At 50.1% G+C, this 15,956-nt stretch overlaps 2 protein-coding genes across 17 annotated transcripts in view; one reads left to right on the forward strand and one right to left on the reverse strand.

The window, feature by feature from the left end:
- APAF1 (apoptotic peptidase activating factor 1) overlaps window positions 1-3,034 on the forward strand; it is a 100,821-nt gene extending 97,787 nt beyond the window's left edge. The window contains exon 27 of one of the 2 annotated variants that reach the window (XM_079142095.1): window positions 291-3,033. In XM_079142095.1, the coding sequence (XP_078998221.1) occupies window positions 291-437 (147 nt within the window). In that variant the 3' untranslated portion in view covers window positions 438-3,033. Of the gene's footprint in view, window positions 1-290 lie in introns of both variants that reach the window. The other variant, XM_079142098.1, reaches the window with a different exon arrangement.
- Window positions 3,035-10,238: 7,204 nt separating this feature from the next.
- The window catches only part of ANKS1B (ankyrin repeat and sterile alpha motif domain containing 1B), a 1,201,009-nt gene continuing 1,195,291 nt past the window's right edge, over window positions 10,239-15,956 (reverse strand). For 10 of the 15 annotated variants that reach the window (XM_079141356.1, XM_079141354.1, XM_079141351.1 and 7 more), the window contains 2 exons: window positions 15,381-15,548; window positions 10,239-12,018 (listed from right to left, as the gene is read on the reverse strand). In XM_079141356.1, the coding sequence (XP_078997482.1) occupies window positions 11,908-12,018; window positions 15,381-15,548 (279 nt within the window). In that variant the 3' untranslated portion in view covers window positions 10,239-11,907. Of the gene's footprint in view, window positions 12,035-15,380; window positions 15,549-15,956 lie in introns of all 15 variants that reach the window. The other 5 variants (XM_079141347.1, XM_079141350.1, XM_079141349.1 and 2 more) reach the window with 2 other exon arrangements.

Genomic DNA, 15,956 nt, shown 5'->3' on the forward strand with positions numbered 1-15,956 from the left:
TGTCAGCGTCCCCACCACAGATGGTGCATTCTTTGCAGTTGATAGACCTGTGTTGACACAATGTCACCCAAAGTCAGTAAGTTTACGTCACGGTTCATTGTTGGTGCTGTACCTTTCATGGACTGGGACAGGTTGATACTGTCTTCCGCTGTAAATCCTGGGCTTCTTTCCTGCTGTTTGCTTCCGGCTTGGAGTTAGGAGGCGACGGGGCAAAGGATCTGCCTGGCACTACGAACCGTCGTGTATTGTAATTACCAGCCTAACAAGAATTTTATCTTTTTTCTGAACAGTGGTGGAATGTGGAGACAGGGGAGTCTTTGCAGACCTTCTACACAAATGGAACCAATCTCAAGAAAATACACGTGTCCCCAGACTTCAAAACATGTGTGACTGTTGACAATCTTGGTATTTTATATATTTTACAGATTTTAGAGTAAAATGGTTAAGAATATGTAAGTTAAACTATTTTAAATTTTGCATTGGAAAAAATTATAAACTATTAACTTTTTGTAAAGCTGTGAATTGTTTTGCAGTATTGCATTCATTACAAGTGTTTGTAGTTGGATGAGTAATATTAGTGTAGCTTTTTCCCATATGAACACACCTTTAATCTTATTTTTTATAATCATCATTAATAATTTGTCCTTAAGATGCAAATGAAAATGTAAATAGATACCTTGTTGTACTGTTAGTAAAATTCATTCTTGATGCATTCAAATTAGTTGGTATAATTAATGAGAATAATTGGTGGGGGTACTGGGGATTGAACTCAGGGGCACTAGAGTACTGAGCCACATCCCTATCCCTATTTTGTATTTTATGTAGAGACAGGGTCTCACTGAGTTGCTTATTGCCTCACTTTTGCTGAGGCTGGCTTTGGACTCGAGATCCTCCTGCCTCAGCCTCCCAAGCTGCTGGGATTACAAGTGTGTGCCACTGTGCCTGGCCAATTAATGAGAATAATTTGAAGGATCTATATTTATTTAATACTGTCATTATGCAGGCTGTGCCTCAGGGTAACAGTGGCCTGGTTTCTGAATCACACTTACCCCCAGGGGGTATAGTGCTCCCAAATACTATCCTGGAACTTATCTGTACTCCTTAAATTTGCTTTAAAAATAAGGTGTCTCTGTGTATACTTTGAAACATTTCCTTTAACTCAATAATGAGTGTTGGATTTCCTCAGTTCTTTCTGTGAAGCAAAAATTATGTGTTAGAGAGTAGAGTTCATGGTCCACCTTTCTCTTCCTGTGGCTGATGGCAGCCCACTGCCATAACTGGACTCCAGGAGCCAGTGTCTGAGTTGGGTGCTGTCCTGCTCTGTGCGGCTTTTTTACTTCTTACACAACTGAACTTGGCCTTTCTTGATCTTCACTTTTTTCCTTTTAAAGCTGTTGTTCCCTAGTTAAATGTTTGTAAATGGCCCAATTTTTTTTTTTAAACTCATCTGCATTTATTACTCTTTAAAGCAGAATGCTGACTTGGGTACTACGTATTTCCACTCACAAGCCTTACAGAGTCACTTTTTGAATGGCTTTGTAACACACATAGGGAGGTTTAAGTTTTGTTCTCTGAACACTTTTCTTTGGAAAACAAATAAATGGGCCAATTTTAATCACAAGTTTTAATAATACTTTCTTAAGAAATGTGAAATGGCAAAACATAATTTTCTTCTGATTCCATTTACTTTTATTTAAATGGCATTGTTAGAGCTGTTCTCTTTGTGAGTTTCAGGAGTTCTCTCTGATTTTCTGTGCAATTCCGTGCAGTTCTAGAAGGGTCCCTGTCACTGTGGAGGATCTCAGCTCCTACCTTCCGGCCAGCCCGTCCTCCTCCCTGCTCTCCCTCCCTCCCTGCTTTCCTTTGCTTCCCATCCTCCCTCCTGCATCCCTTTCTCTCCCCCACTTCCCTGGGAAGTTAGCCAGGAAATGCAGGAGCTTTGTGTTTGTTTGCTTTTGAGATGGGTTTGCTGTGTTACCTGGGCTGACCTTGAACTCCCTGGCTCAAGTAATCCTCCTGCCTCAGTCTCCTGAGTAGCCAGGATAAATAGCTTTGGACATGGAAAAAGTTCACCAGCCTCTGCTGCTGGCTATTTTTTTAACCTCCTGATTAGGAACTTTGACTGAAGTTTAAATCTAAACATGTTATTATGGGCAGTGGATGCAAATTAATAAGGGATGTGGTTTTCATATAAAAATAATCAAAATTCAAAGATTTTTGTTTCTGTAACAGGAACTAATAAATGAGTATTGGTAAATAAGCAACAAACCCATTTCTGCTGTTGGTATATATTAGTAGATCATGTGTGGGTAGAGGGATGTATTTTAGATTAGATATTCATATATGAACATTTGCAGAAACTGTAAATATGATACAGTGAATAAAATCTTTTACATTGTTAAGAAAGTTTTTTGTGTTTTGATAGGTTGAAGAACTAGTTTATAGGCTTACTGTGACTTAAGCAAATGTGATAAGTGAAAAATCTTAATTTTATAAGAAATTTTGGTAAATAATGTTTTGCTTAGAATATCCAAGGTATAATTTGATTTTCATATTTAAGGGCTCCTCTCATCTATAGTTTGGAATATGAGAATTGACTTTTGGAATTAAAAGCCACTTGACTGCTAACATATAGCAACAAACACCAACTTTTTAAGTCTTGATTGGCCTTTGTCTTAATATTTAAAAGAAATTAAAAAGAAAAATGAGAAGAAAGATGAGATACTGTGAGGAAAGAAGAGACACCTGTGACTTGAATTGCAGCTCGTGGAATTGGTCATGAGGAGGATTTGGTTGTAGTTGCAGATAAACATTTTTAAACATTTTCCCTGATTTATTATTTTGTATGTGAAATTACATTGGACTTTGTGTATGTAAAAATGTTTTTATATTGAAATGTGTTTTGTTTGAAAGCTGTTAGCTTTGTATTTATAATGTATATGATTTTTTTTGGCCTTCGAATACATTTTAAAACATGAATTTTTTTAAAAAAATCATAAAAATAAAATTCCTAGAATTTTTTGAAAAAAAAACATTTTGGCCTGTTTCAGACTCCTTGCTTGTCTTTTATCTGTTGATTAGAAGACTGATGTGAAAGATCAAGCTAAATCCATCAGCCTTTCCATCTTTGCTTTGTCAACTATGTGTAATTCAGTTCTAGCAAAATTTTCTGTATGTCCCTTCCGTGTGTGTCCGTGATGGTTGCTGCCCAGTGCAGCTGGCACGGAGAAGAGCCTGTAAAGAAGAGGATTCATTGACTCGCTCACTCATTTTCACTTATTCATTCCGTAATATGTATTGAGATCCACCACGTGCCTGGCACTGGTGTAGGAACTGGGGATACAGAGTGAGCAAAACAAAGTACTTGCTTGCACTGCAGCCGCTGGGAGCGTGGAGAGTGGAAGCTCAGCGAATCACGCGGTGCAGGTTCAGGGGAGGGTGCGGTTGTGCGGAGTTGCCAGGGGGACCCTGGAGTGCAGACCTGAGGGGCGAGGAGCTGAGCCATGCCTGCGTCTGGGGACAGTCCAGAGTGAGGCTGCGGACGCGCAGGCTTCAGAGTGGGGTGTGTTTCAGGAGGCAAGACGCTGGGGTGGCTGGAGAGGAGTGGGAGGGACATGGCAGGGGGGCAGCAGAGAGGCAGCGGGGCACACCGAGGATGACCCCGGCCCTGTCGGGACGCGCTTTGACTCTGAGAGGGAGCCAGCGTGCGAGCCTGAGCGATGCAGTGATGAGACCTCAACTGTGGCTTCCTCACTCTTCATCACCCATAATTCATGACTCAGTTAAGAGGGGGACAGGGAGGGGTGGGGGACATGGGGCCAGCGAGAAGCTCTGTAATCATCTGAGCAGAATGAAGCTGGGTCAGATGAGGACGGCAGGAGAGGCTGTAGCAAGTCGCATTCTGGGTGGGAGTTGGTGGGAATGGCCGACGGCTGGGTAAGGGTGGAGGGAGAGACGCTGCTGTAGTTTGAAGTGTACCCCTCAGGCCCAGGCGTTCCTGCCTGGTCACCGGGTGGGCGGTTGGGAGGGGTGGAACCTTGAGTGGGTGGGACCTGTTGGCAGAAATTAGGTCACTGGGGGCCTGCCTCCAAGGGAATACGGGGCTCCCACCCCTTCTGGTCTCTTACTTCCTAGCCACCACGAGGTGAAATGGCCTCCTCCACCCCACTTACCACCATGATGTACAGTGCTGAGCCAAGCAACCATGGACTGCAGCCATGAGCCAGAATAAGCCTTTCCTCCTCTTAAGTTATCTCGGTTTTTTTGTTTTGTTTTGTTTTTTATAACAGTGATGGAAAGCTAACATAGAAAGTTCATATCAGGGATGTGTTGTTGCTGTGACTATACTTGACAATGTGGTTCAGGAACATTTGGAATTGGTTTGCAGGAGTTTAAACTGGAAAAGTTTGGAGGAGTGGGCTGGAGAAAAGCCAGAATGCTGAAGAAGAGTTTAGTGGACATTTCTGGTGAGGACTCAGAACGCTAATAAAAATGCAGACGGTAAAGGTTACTGGTGCTCATGAGGTTTCAAGTGGACAGGAGTTTGTTGGGAATTGGACGTAGAGGCCACCCACATAAAGCTGTGGCAAAGAATCTGGCTTCCTTTTGCCCATGCCCTGAGACTGTGGGAGGTTGAGCTTAAAGGTGACTGGGGGGGGGGGTGCGGGCGTATTGCTGGCTACTTGTCACCAGATCTACACAGAGAATTGGGAGCAAAAAGTTCTGGTCCAGGAAAAAGAATACAGTTGCTGAAGAGATCAGCACCAATGAAAAGAAGCCGAGTAACTTGCACTGGGAAAACGGGAAAGATGTCTGGAGGGCGGGTCAGGAGTCAGCAAGACTCCATCCCCCACAGGCTCACAGTGCAAAAGTATGAACTTCCAAAGATTTTCCTTTGAGAGCCCTGGGGTGGTGTTCTCCCTTGAACTGACTAGGGAATTGTTTCCCTGGGATTTATTTTCCTGGGCTCAGCCATCAAGGCACTGAAAGGCTTCAGCCGTCATTCAAATGGTCCCTGATACAATTCACGTCAGCCACGTGCTGCTGGCTTTGTAGGCCTGCAGAATGTGAGTTACGGGATCATGGAGTCTTCCACGGAGAGTCAAAGAAAGCCTGGAGGCCAGGCAGCACGTGGCAGGTTCAGAGTCCCTCAAGCATCCCTGACAGCCATACATGAAGCTGTAAGGGTGAGTCTGGGACCAGGGATTGAACCCAGGGATGCTTACCCCCTGAGCCACATCCCCAGCCCTTTTCATTTTTTATTTAGAGACAGGGTCTCCATAAGTTGCTTAGGGCCTCACTAAGTTGCTAAGGCTGACCTTGAACTTGCAATCCTCCTTCCTCAGCCTCCCGAGTCACTGGGATCACAGGTGTGTGTCACCATGCCCAACCCTCAGGTATTTTTTTTTTTAAAATAGTGAAGGCTATGAAAGGCTTTGGCCTGTTCAACCAGAAGGACAGAGTTGCTTGCCATCAACTGAGGTGAAGTCTATGAAAGGAGCAGGTTTTGGACATGGTAAGTTTGAGGTGCCAATTAAGCATCCGAGTCAGGGTGTTGAGTAGGTGACTGGATAAAAGGGTCTGGACTTCATGAGAAAATTCCATGCTGGAGACGGAAATATGAGGCTGAAATAGAGAACGGAGGGCACCTAACACCACAGGGCCAGATGAAATCAGCTGTGAAGCCGGGGTAGATGGAAAGGGCAGGTGGCCGAGACTGGAGGTTAACGAGGCGAGAGACCCCACAAGACGCCAAAAGGGCCCGCGGAGCCGACAGTCACGGGTCAGCGTGGGGAGCGTAGTGAGTGCGCAGCGGCCTGGGCTGCCCAGCTCAATGCCACCTTGCAGGTTCCTTTATCTGTCCAACTGTCTGTCTGTCCTGGATGTCACCAACCTCTACTACAATAGCACCGGGCACTCTGTGAAGTGGCACACAAAGCAACGACATTTTAGCTGTTGGGGGGGGGGGGGACAAGGCACAATAAGAAAACAAGAAGCCACCAGCAGTCACCTGTACGATGAGCATCAACTGCTCCTCGGGGGGCTGCCGTAAGAATTTGATGAGACAGAGCTTGCAGAGTACTTGAGTGACTGCTGGCACCTTGAAAGCACTCCGCGCGCCTCGCGTGGTGTGTTCTGCACCACATCACGGACAGTCCCCGACAGCCATGCTGCCGCCTTGCCTGCCCTTCTGTGTGACCCGTCCCGAGTGCCCATCTCCACCTTGTCGAGCGTCTCTGTTTGACCCTCAGTCGCGCCTCCACGTCTGTGAACGGAGGCTGGCCGGCTCCTGCTCTCTTGCTTCCGTGGCTCTGTGCGCACACTTCTCTCCGCTCTTCTGTGTCTCCCAACCCCAGCTTCACTTTTTCTCTCAACTTCTTAACTTTATCCTGTATTCTTTGAGATGCCCTCGAGGGCTGAGGACCTGCCCTCCCGCTGCAGCACCCTCTTCCTCCACCATGGCTTCTGCTGCCGTGGAACTGTCTGCCTCCCTCTTGGGGGCCTCCTTTCACAGCCTCCTTGAGAGCCAGGCCGACCTTTTGTACCAGAGCCTCACACAGCCTGACCTGCAGCCAACGCCTCCGTAAACACACAATGCCCGAGGTTCCTGGGTGCGCCTGGTTCACGAGGCTGGCCCATTGAGTCGTACCTATCACCAGCCGTTTTTTTATCTTCTCGTTTCAATTTGGTGGTTTTTTACTGTGAAACATCATTAGGGGAAAGTAGGACTCCGCTTGGATACAGGAGGTCTGCTACCAAATTACAGGAAATGAATAAACATATCCCCAGAGCCTTCGCTACCAGCAGGTACGGATGTGTGTTATTCAACGAATATTTTATAGTATGATTTACTTACCGGCCTTTAGAGAAGGGGAAAATGACTTTCTAATAATTCTAGTCTCTGAAGATCGTCACTGCCGCAGATCCCTTGCTCAGAGCTCCTCCCCGAGGACTCGGATGCTCCACTCGGTTATGAAGACGCCTGAATGGGGACAGCGGCTGCTTCGGGGCTGGGAGTGGCACCGCAGGAGCGGGATTGTGTGTGTCCACCTGGAAGGGGCCGGAGGTTCCATCAGGGTGGGATTCCTCAGAGGCAGGCCTTTGGAGGCGGGTGGCATCGTGGTGACTTGATCCTGAGTCAGGCGGTGTCCAGAGAGGACTGAAGCTGAGACATTTTCATTTTGATGATGATTCAAGGAAAATGAGTGGCGGGGGCTCTGTGTCAATTCTCTTATGAGGCCAGGCCCTCCAGACTGGGAGCACTGCTGCTGGCACAGAAACCGGTAGACCTGCTCGGTGATTCCTCAGCGCCCAGGCCTCGGGGGCGTGGCTAGCGGAAGCCTCGGTGTGGTTCTGAGCTCTGCTGGGACCGGGGGACACTCTGCAGCCAGGGCAAGCTTCCTTCGTCCCTGGCTTCCCACCAGGCACCCTCCGACGAGGACAGTGAGGGAGCTGAGTAGATCTGCAGATTAGGATTCCCATTTTTTGGAGGAAGAACCGAACCCCAGGCAGCTAACCAGTAACACAGCTGGGACAAGAATCCAAACCTGATTTTCTTTACAGAAAGGCCCAGACCTGCTGGGCTGGAGGTGGGGTGTCAGATACAGTTGAGCGTGGGCTTCTCCTGGGTCTCCTGGTAGACAAACGTGGCTTGGGTTTCAGCACTGGCTTATGTGATGGTTTTGGAGATGATCTTATTTCTGATTCACCTTCTGTTTGCAGCCATTCTAGACCCTTCGCCTTGAGTTTCTGGCCTTACTTGCTACCAAGTAACTTTCTGAGACAAAACAGATCCTGCTCAGGAGGAAGGAAAGGGGAGCTACGGTGTTTTGAGGGCCTGTTAGGGTCCACGCCTGGGCCAGGCACTGGCCACAGTATTTAATGGAATCTCATGACAGCGCTGCAAGGTCTTAGCTACCCCTCTTTGGCAGGTACAGAGACAGACGCAGAGAGGTTAGGTCACTAGGACCCACAGCCAAGCAGGGACCTGGGGGTCCAGCCCCTGACCATCCGCCTTTCCTGGAAACAGTGCCTGATGTCCTGCCTGAGGCCTCTGGGCTAGAGGGTCCGCGAGCGGCATTTCAGTCCTGCGTTTAGTTGGTTGTTCATCTCACGTGTTCTCCTGCGCCAGGGTAGACACGTCAGTCCTGAGCCCTCAGGGAAGACGGCAGGTGCTCTTCTCTGCTCCTGAGAAGCTTCTACTTTGGTGGTCTGATGACCCCACCACATGCCCATAGATGTGCTCTTTGAAAAGAGCAGCCTGGGCCACTCTGATAGGAGCCAGGTGGACAGCAGAGTTTTGGGGGTGCCTTCTCTCTGCCAGCACATGGCCCCTGCCCAACCTGCTCTGAGTTCTCCGAGGACTCCAGCCTTGGGCAGGGAAGGTGGGCACCCTGCTGTCGCCTCTCTCGCCGGGAAGCCTGTTTCTTCTCGGAAACTCCTCTGGGGGTCACTGCAAATTAGCAGCCGGCCCCGTTTCAGTGGTATGCCTGCTTTCTTCTGCCATCTTGATTCCCTCTCCCCCTGCCTCCTTTTCCTTCCATTTGAAGAGATGCGACCTCTCAGGGCCTTGTTTGTCAGGTGGGGAAAGTGCTGCCCGAGGTGCAGGACTCCGGGGAGGCACAGAGCACGGCAGGCCTGGGAGGTAGGGCTTCGTAAACAGCTCGATGATTACCTTTTGTCCTGCATACAAACCCCATTCCTCTCCTGCCCAGCCCTCCCTGATCTGCAAACTGGGGCCCTGTGCTCCTCCTCCAGGGAATGCACCTCTCTGGGCGCCCTCTCTGCCTCCTCCTCCTCCTGGCTATTGGGTTTCAGGAGACAGGCCTTGCTTAGCCGCAAAGCTGCCGCTTGCTTTCTTCCAAACTGCCCCAGACTTAATTCTGTGGGCTGCATGGCCCGTGGCTCAGGAGTGTGGGGGTGCGTGTCACTCTGGTGTCCGTTGGATCTAAGGACCAAGTCCCGGCTGCACTAACTTTCCAGCTGCTCGACTTCAGCAAATGGTTTGATCTTCTCAAGGACCTATTTGCTAGGAAGCCTCTGGTTACTAGTTATCTGCCTGGGGTTCGGTTCTTCCTCCAAAAAATGGGAACCCTAATCTGCAAATTTATTCAGTTCCCTCAACATCCTCACAAGGAGGGTCAGGCGGTGCCTGGTGGGAAGCCAGGGTCTACTGGGATGAAGGAAGCTTGCCCCGGCTGTGTGTCCCCCAGTCCTAGCAGAGCTCAGCATTATTCAGGGATCCTCTCTCTGCCTTTCACCTCCTGGTTACTGTGGTTGTTAAAGTGTCCGATTCCGCCCTGAGGACACCGGTTCTGCAATCCCTTCTTCTCTGGAGGGTGGCTGTGCTCTATTCTGTCCTGCAGAGTCAAGGGTGGAGAGTGAGTTCAGGGTCTTTCAATCCCCGGCTTCTTCTCTGAGGGCCACTGCGGCTGTCTGCTGTCCGTGTCCCCCACCTGGAGGGCAGCCCTGCCTTATCACCACCTTTCTCCTTCCCCTCAGGCTGCTATCAGCCCAGGGATGCTCTCCCACCCAGCGGTTTCCCTACATCCTGCCAACCCCTCTGTGGTAGTCTCTCTAGTCAATTGTCCCAATCACCGTGTGCCACGTGCTTTAGGTGAGGATCACTAGGGTCATCACTATCCTTTGATGGACGGAGATAACAAACAGGATTGCTGGCTTCTTGGTCAACAAAGAAGAAAAGGGGCTGAGGCGCCCAGGCAACGCCTCCTTCAGGAAGGCTGCCTTTCTCAGACAGACTGCACCAGGCAGCGGGGAGACCTCCTGGAGGTCACAGGACACGGCATATCAGTCACTGACCACAGAATCCAGCGTGGCTCTAACATGGCCCGACACTGGCCTTACGGCTGGCACCCACGTTGCAGGAAAAATGAAAGGACTGGTGAACGTGCGTGAGGTCTTTCCAAACCTACCATCTGTGTTTAGGATAGAGGGGATCTGGAGAGGGGGTCCCTTTCTCTTCCAGAAACTGGTTTTGGCAATTCCTCCTTACAATCCACTTTAATATTTAAACAAAGATAATGGAGGCTTTTGGCTGAAATTCAGGCTTCAAAGGCCAGTGTTTCTTTCTCAGACTGGGTGAACTTAGCAATGAGCAAATTTTCTCAACATTTTGCCAGTTAAAAGAAACCCCCTTGCTGTGGGCGCAGGGGGCTGGGCCTCGGGCTCTGCTCCTCAGGGAGGTGGGAGGTGCTCACAGAACCAGGCCAAGCGCCAGCGGCTGTACAACTTGTTTTATTTTCTGTGCTTTTTTTTTTTTTTTTTTTAATAGGATATAAATAATGACAAAAATTACAAAATTTATAACTGGAAGCCCAAACTTATTTACACATATGCTTCATATGCTTCTGTTTCAGCAAAGCTACTATTGACTTTGCTCCTATACAATTTCCTTTTGGTACCATATTGTAGTGTTATTTAACTCTCGATTTACTACGTACATATCAACAGTGAATAGGCAAAATATATACAAGGAACTGTTCAGTTCAAGTAATTTAATAGTGTATTAAAATTCTTTTAACACTGAACTAAAACCATATACATTTATCAGTTTGAAATAAAATTTAGTTATTCTTTTTCAAAACTCACCAACTGATGAATGTAACTGATAATTTCAGGTTTAAAATAATATCAGTTAATAAAAAAACATTAAGACAATTCCACAATTTATCAATATCGCTATAATGAACTTCAAAATGATTCACAATGTGATTCGTTAGAACAATATACATTAAAATGTTATTTTTCTATAATGATATTGGTATTGTTTATATAATTTGATTCTACATAAATATACATTATGATATCATACAAATACTCCACAGAGACATTAAAAAAATTAAAATACCTTAAAGAAATGTAAGTAAATTTTATTTAATCAAATAGTAAGCAAACATTATTTTTTTGTCTGTTTCAAGAAAAGTTTTATTACTTTGGAATTTCTTTTTTTTGTGTGTATTTATTTTTTCTAGAAAAAAATTTTTGCAATAGAATTTTATTAACACCTTTCTCAAACAAGGTTTCCAGGACAGAAATCTTGACAGCAGGAGCCCTAGATTATTATTATTTTTTAACATGTTCTTTAAAACACTGTGAAGATTTTTTTAAAAAAACAATGTTTGCAGGCATGTGCTGCTCAGCACTTCTGGTCAACGCCAGTCTGCCAGCCGATCTCCTGCTGGGTGGACAGCCTCAGGATTCCGCCACGACTGAGCCAGTCCTCTTGGTAGTAGAAATTGAGTTACTTGAAATGAAACCAGAAACATCCCGCACAACTAACCTAGTTTTCTTATCAATGCATTAATGAAACATTCTTTTAATAAAAATATTTAATACAAGACACATTTTTTTCTGTGCATAATAAATTTCTCTGTTTTAAATCATTGTTAAACTTTGAATCAATCATTAGATTTCAAGGTTTTTTTCATCATCTGACAGAGTTGATTACATATAAAATCCACAAATATAGAAACTGGGAAACAATTTCCTGGCAATCGGGGTGGTTCTGTCCTTTTGCATTAAACGATCCTCGGTGGAGTGACGATTTTACAGATGCGACACGGGGTTCTGTTCCGGGTTTACCTTCAAAAGTGCTGACGCTGAAGACCGAACCCAAGATCGCGGTTTCTAGGCAGTATGGAGCCCCTTCGCTTTTTAAAAAGGTGGCGACCCCGACCCAGCCAAGCAGGCGCCGGGCCTCGCCCTCGGGGCTGCGCTGGGGGTCGCTGCGTTTCCGCCCCGGGTGCCGCGAGGACCTGCCCGGACGGCCGGGGCCCGGCCGGGGCGCGGCCACCAGCGGAGCAGTCCTCCTCCGGGCTGCGCGGCGCCGAGGAAAGCCTGCTCCGGCCGCGGCGAGCAAGGCACCGCGAGGACGCGAGGACGCGGGGATCAGAAAATCGTGGTTTCATACTTGGTATTAATGCCCCGCTTGGCTTCCTGCCCCGGCTCCACAATCCACGGCAGATTGGCCAGAGTCTTTTGCTCAGACGGGTCGATCTGCTTTAAAACAGAAAGGCTGATGCCCGTTATCCGGCGCTGTGCTGGGCGCGTGCGCGGCCGCCGCCACCCCCACCTCGGCCCGCGCCCCGCGCTTCCACCGGACCCCGGCTCCACCTTAGCGGCGCTGCGGGGTGACGGCGGTGAGACCCGGCCTCCCCTCGGGGAGGCGAGCTGTGCGGCGGAGGGAGGCCGGGAGCCTTCTGGAGGAGGTGAGGCGGGCCTTGTCACTCCCGCCCACCCTCCTGTGCGCGCCGCCACCCAACAAACCCGACGTCCTCCGCTCGGCCGCCCAGCCCCGCCCAGCCCCGGCCTCTCCCCCCATGGTCGCTCTCCTCTGGATGCCTGCCGCACCGCCAGAGTCACTTTGGCTTCAAGGCCACCTAGAAACCCTACCTGTTTGTCCCAGAGAAAAGAGCACCCAGCTTTTCTGGTGCTCCTGCTTTACTCCCCAGAATACCTGACGCCCATCTGTCCACCCCCCAGGACACTGCAGGCCCAGGAGGGCCGGATTTCGTCTGTGTTGTTCAGTTCCCCCCAAAACTTGGGAAAGCCATGCACAGTAGGCACACAATGAACTGTTGAATAATACTGGCAGGAGACTTAGGCAGTGTTGCCGGCCAGCTGGAGGCCGGGCGGGAGGCCGGGCGTGGAGGGAGAAGGAGCAGCATGCAAGACCAGAGGCGTGGCAAAGCAGAGGCAGTTGGCAAAGTGGGAGACGGGAGGGCGACAGCTGGGGTGAAGAGGTCAGCGGGGGCCTATCAGGCTGAGCCCTGATCCGAACCCAGCCGTGCTCTAAGGTGGATTAGTCCCACTGCACCGAGTCCAACAGGTCGTTCCTGAGGTAGGGTTTGAGCTGCAAGCTCACAGGAAGGGCCCCGTGTGGTCTTCCCTGATTGTCTTTCTGCCCTGCATTTCCAGTCTGCCCTGCCCTGGCCCCTGCTCGGGAAAACTGGGGCGGGGACCTTGGGGAGGCCTCCTTCAGTCTTTGTGAACTTCACAGCCTGCCAGGCCTGCCTTCTGTGTTTTGACTGTCTCTCAAGGCCCTGGGAGGGCTTCACGTGTTCTCAGGGAGCCCTGCCTGTCTCTTAACCAGCAAGTGGAGCTGAGGGAGATGGAATTCTGAGGCAGCTGTGGGCCGGGATCCTGATGCAGGGGAAAGCAACGTAGGGTTGACCTCAGGGTTTCTTTCCTGGTGCCTAGATGAATATTCTAGGATCCCGTACGGCACCCAACCTATTGTGCTCTTCTGGAATAAGTCTACGGGGACCACGATGAAGTTGGAGGGAGGCACTAGCCATGGACAAACCTATCCAGCCCAAACAGGCAGGACGTCCCTGGACACCTCATGGCCTCATAATTCTCAAGGATTCCCTTGTGAAGTCTATCCCCAGGTCCTCATGTCTTCATCCAGACACTTGATGCACACCTGCCATGGGGCTGGCCCTGGGGTGACAACACACACCAGATCCCTGTGCACAAAAAGCTTAGATTCTTGTGGAGGAAGATGGGCAATAAGCAGGTGCTCAATAAACTCCCTCAATTAGTAAATGCTACACATTTAAAGCTGGCAATATGCTTGAGTGTGGCTACCACAGACTGAGTGGTCGGGAAAAGCTTCTTCATGTAACTGAGACCTGAAGGACTAGATGGAGCCAGCTGTGAAGAAACCAGGGTGATGATCCTCCAGGTGGAGGGGAGAGTGGCACCAAGGCCTCAGGTAGGGCAAGCGTTATATACTCAAGGAACAGGAAGGCCTGAGGGCCAGGGGGTAATGGTGAGGCATTAGGTTCAGGTATCTGGAGCATGGGTGGATGGGAGGGGATGGGCTTGGGTGTGTGGGTGCTGCTTCATGAGAGGTGGTGGCACCTGGACTAGAAGAGTGGCAGAAGAAGTGGGGGGAGCACCCAGACTGGAGTGTGTGCCAGGGGTGGAGCCAATGGCCTTAGCTCCTGGGTTGGATGTAGAGGTGGGGGGAGGACGGCCATGGAGGTGCTGGCAGATTTTTGGGTTGAGCAGCAGGGTGAACGGTTGTGCCCTTCACTGAGCTGGGAAGATGGAGAGAGAAGCAGTTCTGAGGGGAGATCAAGCATTTTGTCCTAGACGTGCCATGTTTCAGGAGGCAGTTAAACAACAGAAGTCCCAGAGGACACTGAACACATAGTAGGTCTGGAGTTCTGGGAGTGGGTCACGGCTGGAGAGAGAAGTGGGAGCTGGTGGGGCTGGGGCTGCTGAGGCGGGAGGACTGGAATCAAGTGTGCTGCTGGAAGTAAAGACGATTCAGAGAAGATGCAGTTACTGGTGCTGACCAGCCACGCGTGGAGGGCTGGGGTGAGTGGCTGCGGGTGGAGGAAAAGATCCCGGAAGAAAACTGTGAGAGAATAGAGAGGCCAGGCGCTGGAGGGGTCATCCCTGTGGATGTTGGAGTTGCGACACGAGTGGGGCCTGAAAGAAGGTGGTAAACAAGAAGCCACGTGGTCACCAAGGGAGTGTTTCTCTGCAAGTGTTAAAATGTCTGTGCTTCCCCATGACTCTGGGATGGGAGCTGGCAGGAGAAGGAGGGTACAGAGGAAGGACTCAGGGGTGAGAGGGCAGGGCATTCTGGGGGCCGGCCTGGTACAAGTCTTGGGGTTTTGAGGATGCAGGACGGCAGCTGGAGCAGAAAGCAGGTGGGAGGCTGCTGGGAACCTTCCAGCTTTGGGGTGTTGCTACTACCAGCGGAGACTGCTATGAAGTCATGTGAGCCTGCGGGGACAGGATGTCTGCAGAGCCTGTGGGAGGGAAGGGGAGGCATCCTGGAGGAAGGCAGATGACGAGGAGGGACGGCGCCTTCCCAGCAGAGCAGCTGCCTCACTGCAGGAAGCCTCAGTCGCGGAGGGGAAGGTGCCCAGGACCATGACCCGCGCCTCTCAAATATGATGCTGGAGCAGCTGGCTTTCACCAGCTGGGTACCAGAGGCAGCCACACTGTCAGCCTCTGAAATCTCCTGGGGGCCAGGGGCTTGTGGGAGGCCTTGCCCCCTGCAGGGATGGCAGCTGTGGCCTCAGGGAACACTATCCTCAAGCCTTCCTGAACCTTCAGGTAATGCTCACCATGGACGGCAGCTGGGGCAGCTGGTGCCCTCCCTCCTGCTGCTGCTGCGGGGGACAGAGAAAGCATAATTTTCTCTGGAGGCTCCAGGTTCAGGGAGAAGGTCCTTCAAGACTTTGAAGGAACCAGACCCGAGACAGGGACGATCACCAGCCAGCAGGAGGCCGAGGGAAGGACCCGGAAGGGCCAGCCCTGAATTCTAAGTGGCACCCACCCCACACAGCTCTCCTTCCCTCTCACTGGAGGTTTCTAGAATGCCTCTCTCTTCTACTTACCACTGACTTGCGAATGCTAACGCGGGGCTTGGGGATGGGCTTGGAGGGTTTGTTTTCAAAGCTTTCTGGAAGCGTGGAGGAATGGCCCCCTTTTCTTGCTTGTAGTGCTAGTTGGTAAGCGACTTCAAATGCCTGTCCGAGTGTTAAGATGATTTCGTAAGCTAAATTCTGTAAGAAAAAGGAGAAGGCATTTACTATGGGTGTACCAGAAACCACAAAGTGTCAGGTGGCTGAGGAACACGTGGAGGTGCACTAGCCAGTGCCTCGAGCTACTCCACCGGAAGCTGTCGCGATTCACTGGAAATCTGTGGACACTCAGGTCCTGCTAAGGGTATTCACCGGCATCAGTCACCAAGGAGGCCCGCTCATTCACAGCCGCGCTAAGGAGCAGGCTTGTACATTAACCCCTGGCAGACAGGGTCCACACACTGCCCACTGGTCCCAGGAGCCCACTCCAGAAGGAGCTCCCTTGGGGGCAGTGGGTCTGCTCCCAGGACTTGGAAGGGAAGGGGTTACTGGTGGCATTTCAGCCATGCCTGTGAGGATGATCCCACACACTCCACAGGAGGTGTTCCT

This window comes from Sciurus vulgaris (genome assembly GCF_902686455.1).
Source record: "Sciurus vulgaris genome assembly, chromosome: 5".
Lineage (NCBI taxonomy): Eukaryota > Metazoa > Chordata > Mammalia > Rodentia > Sciuridae > Sciurus > Sciurus vulgaris.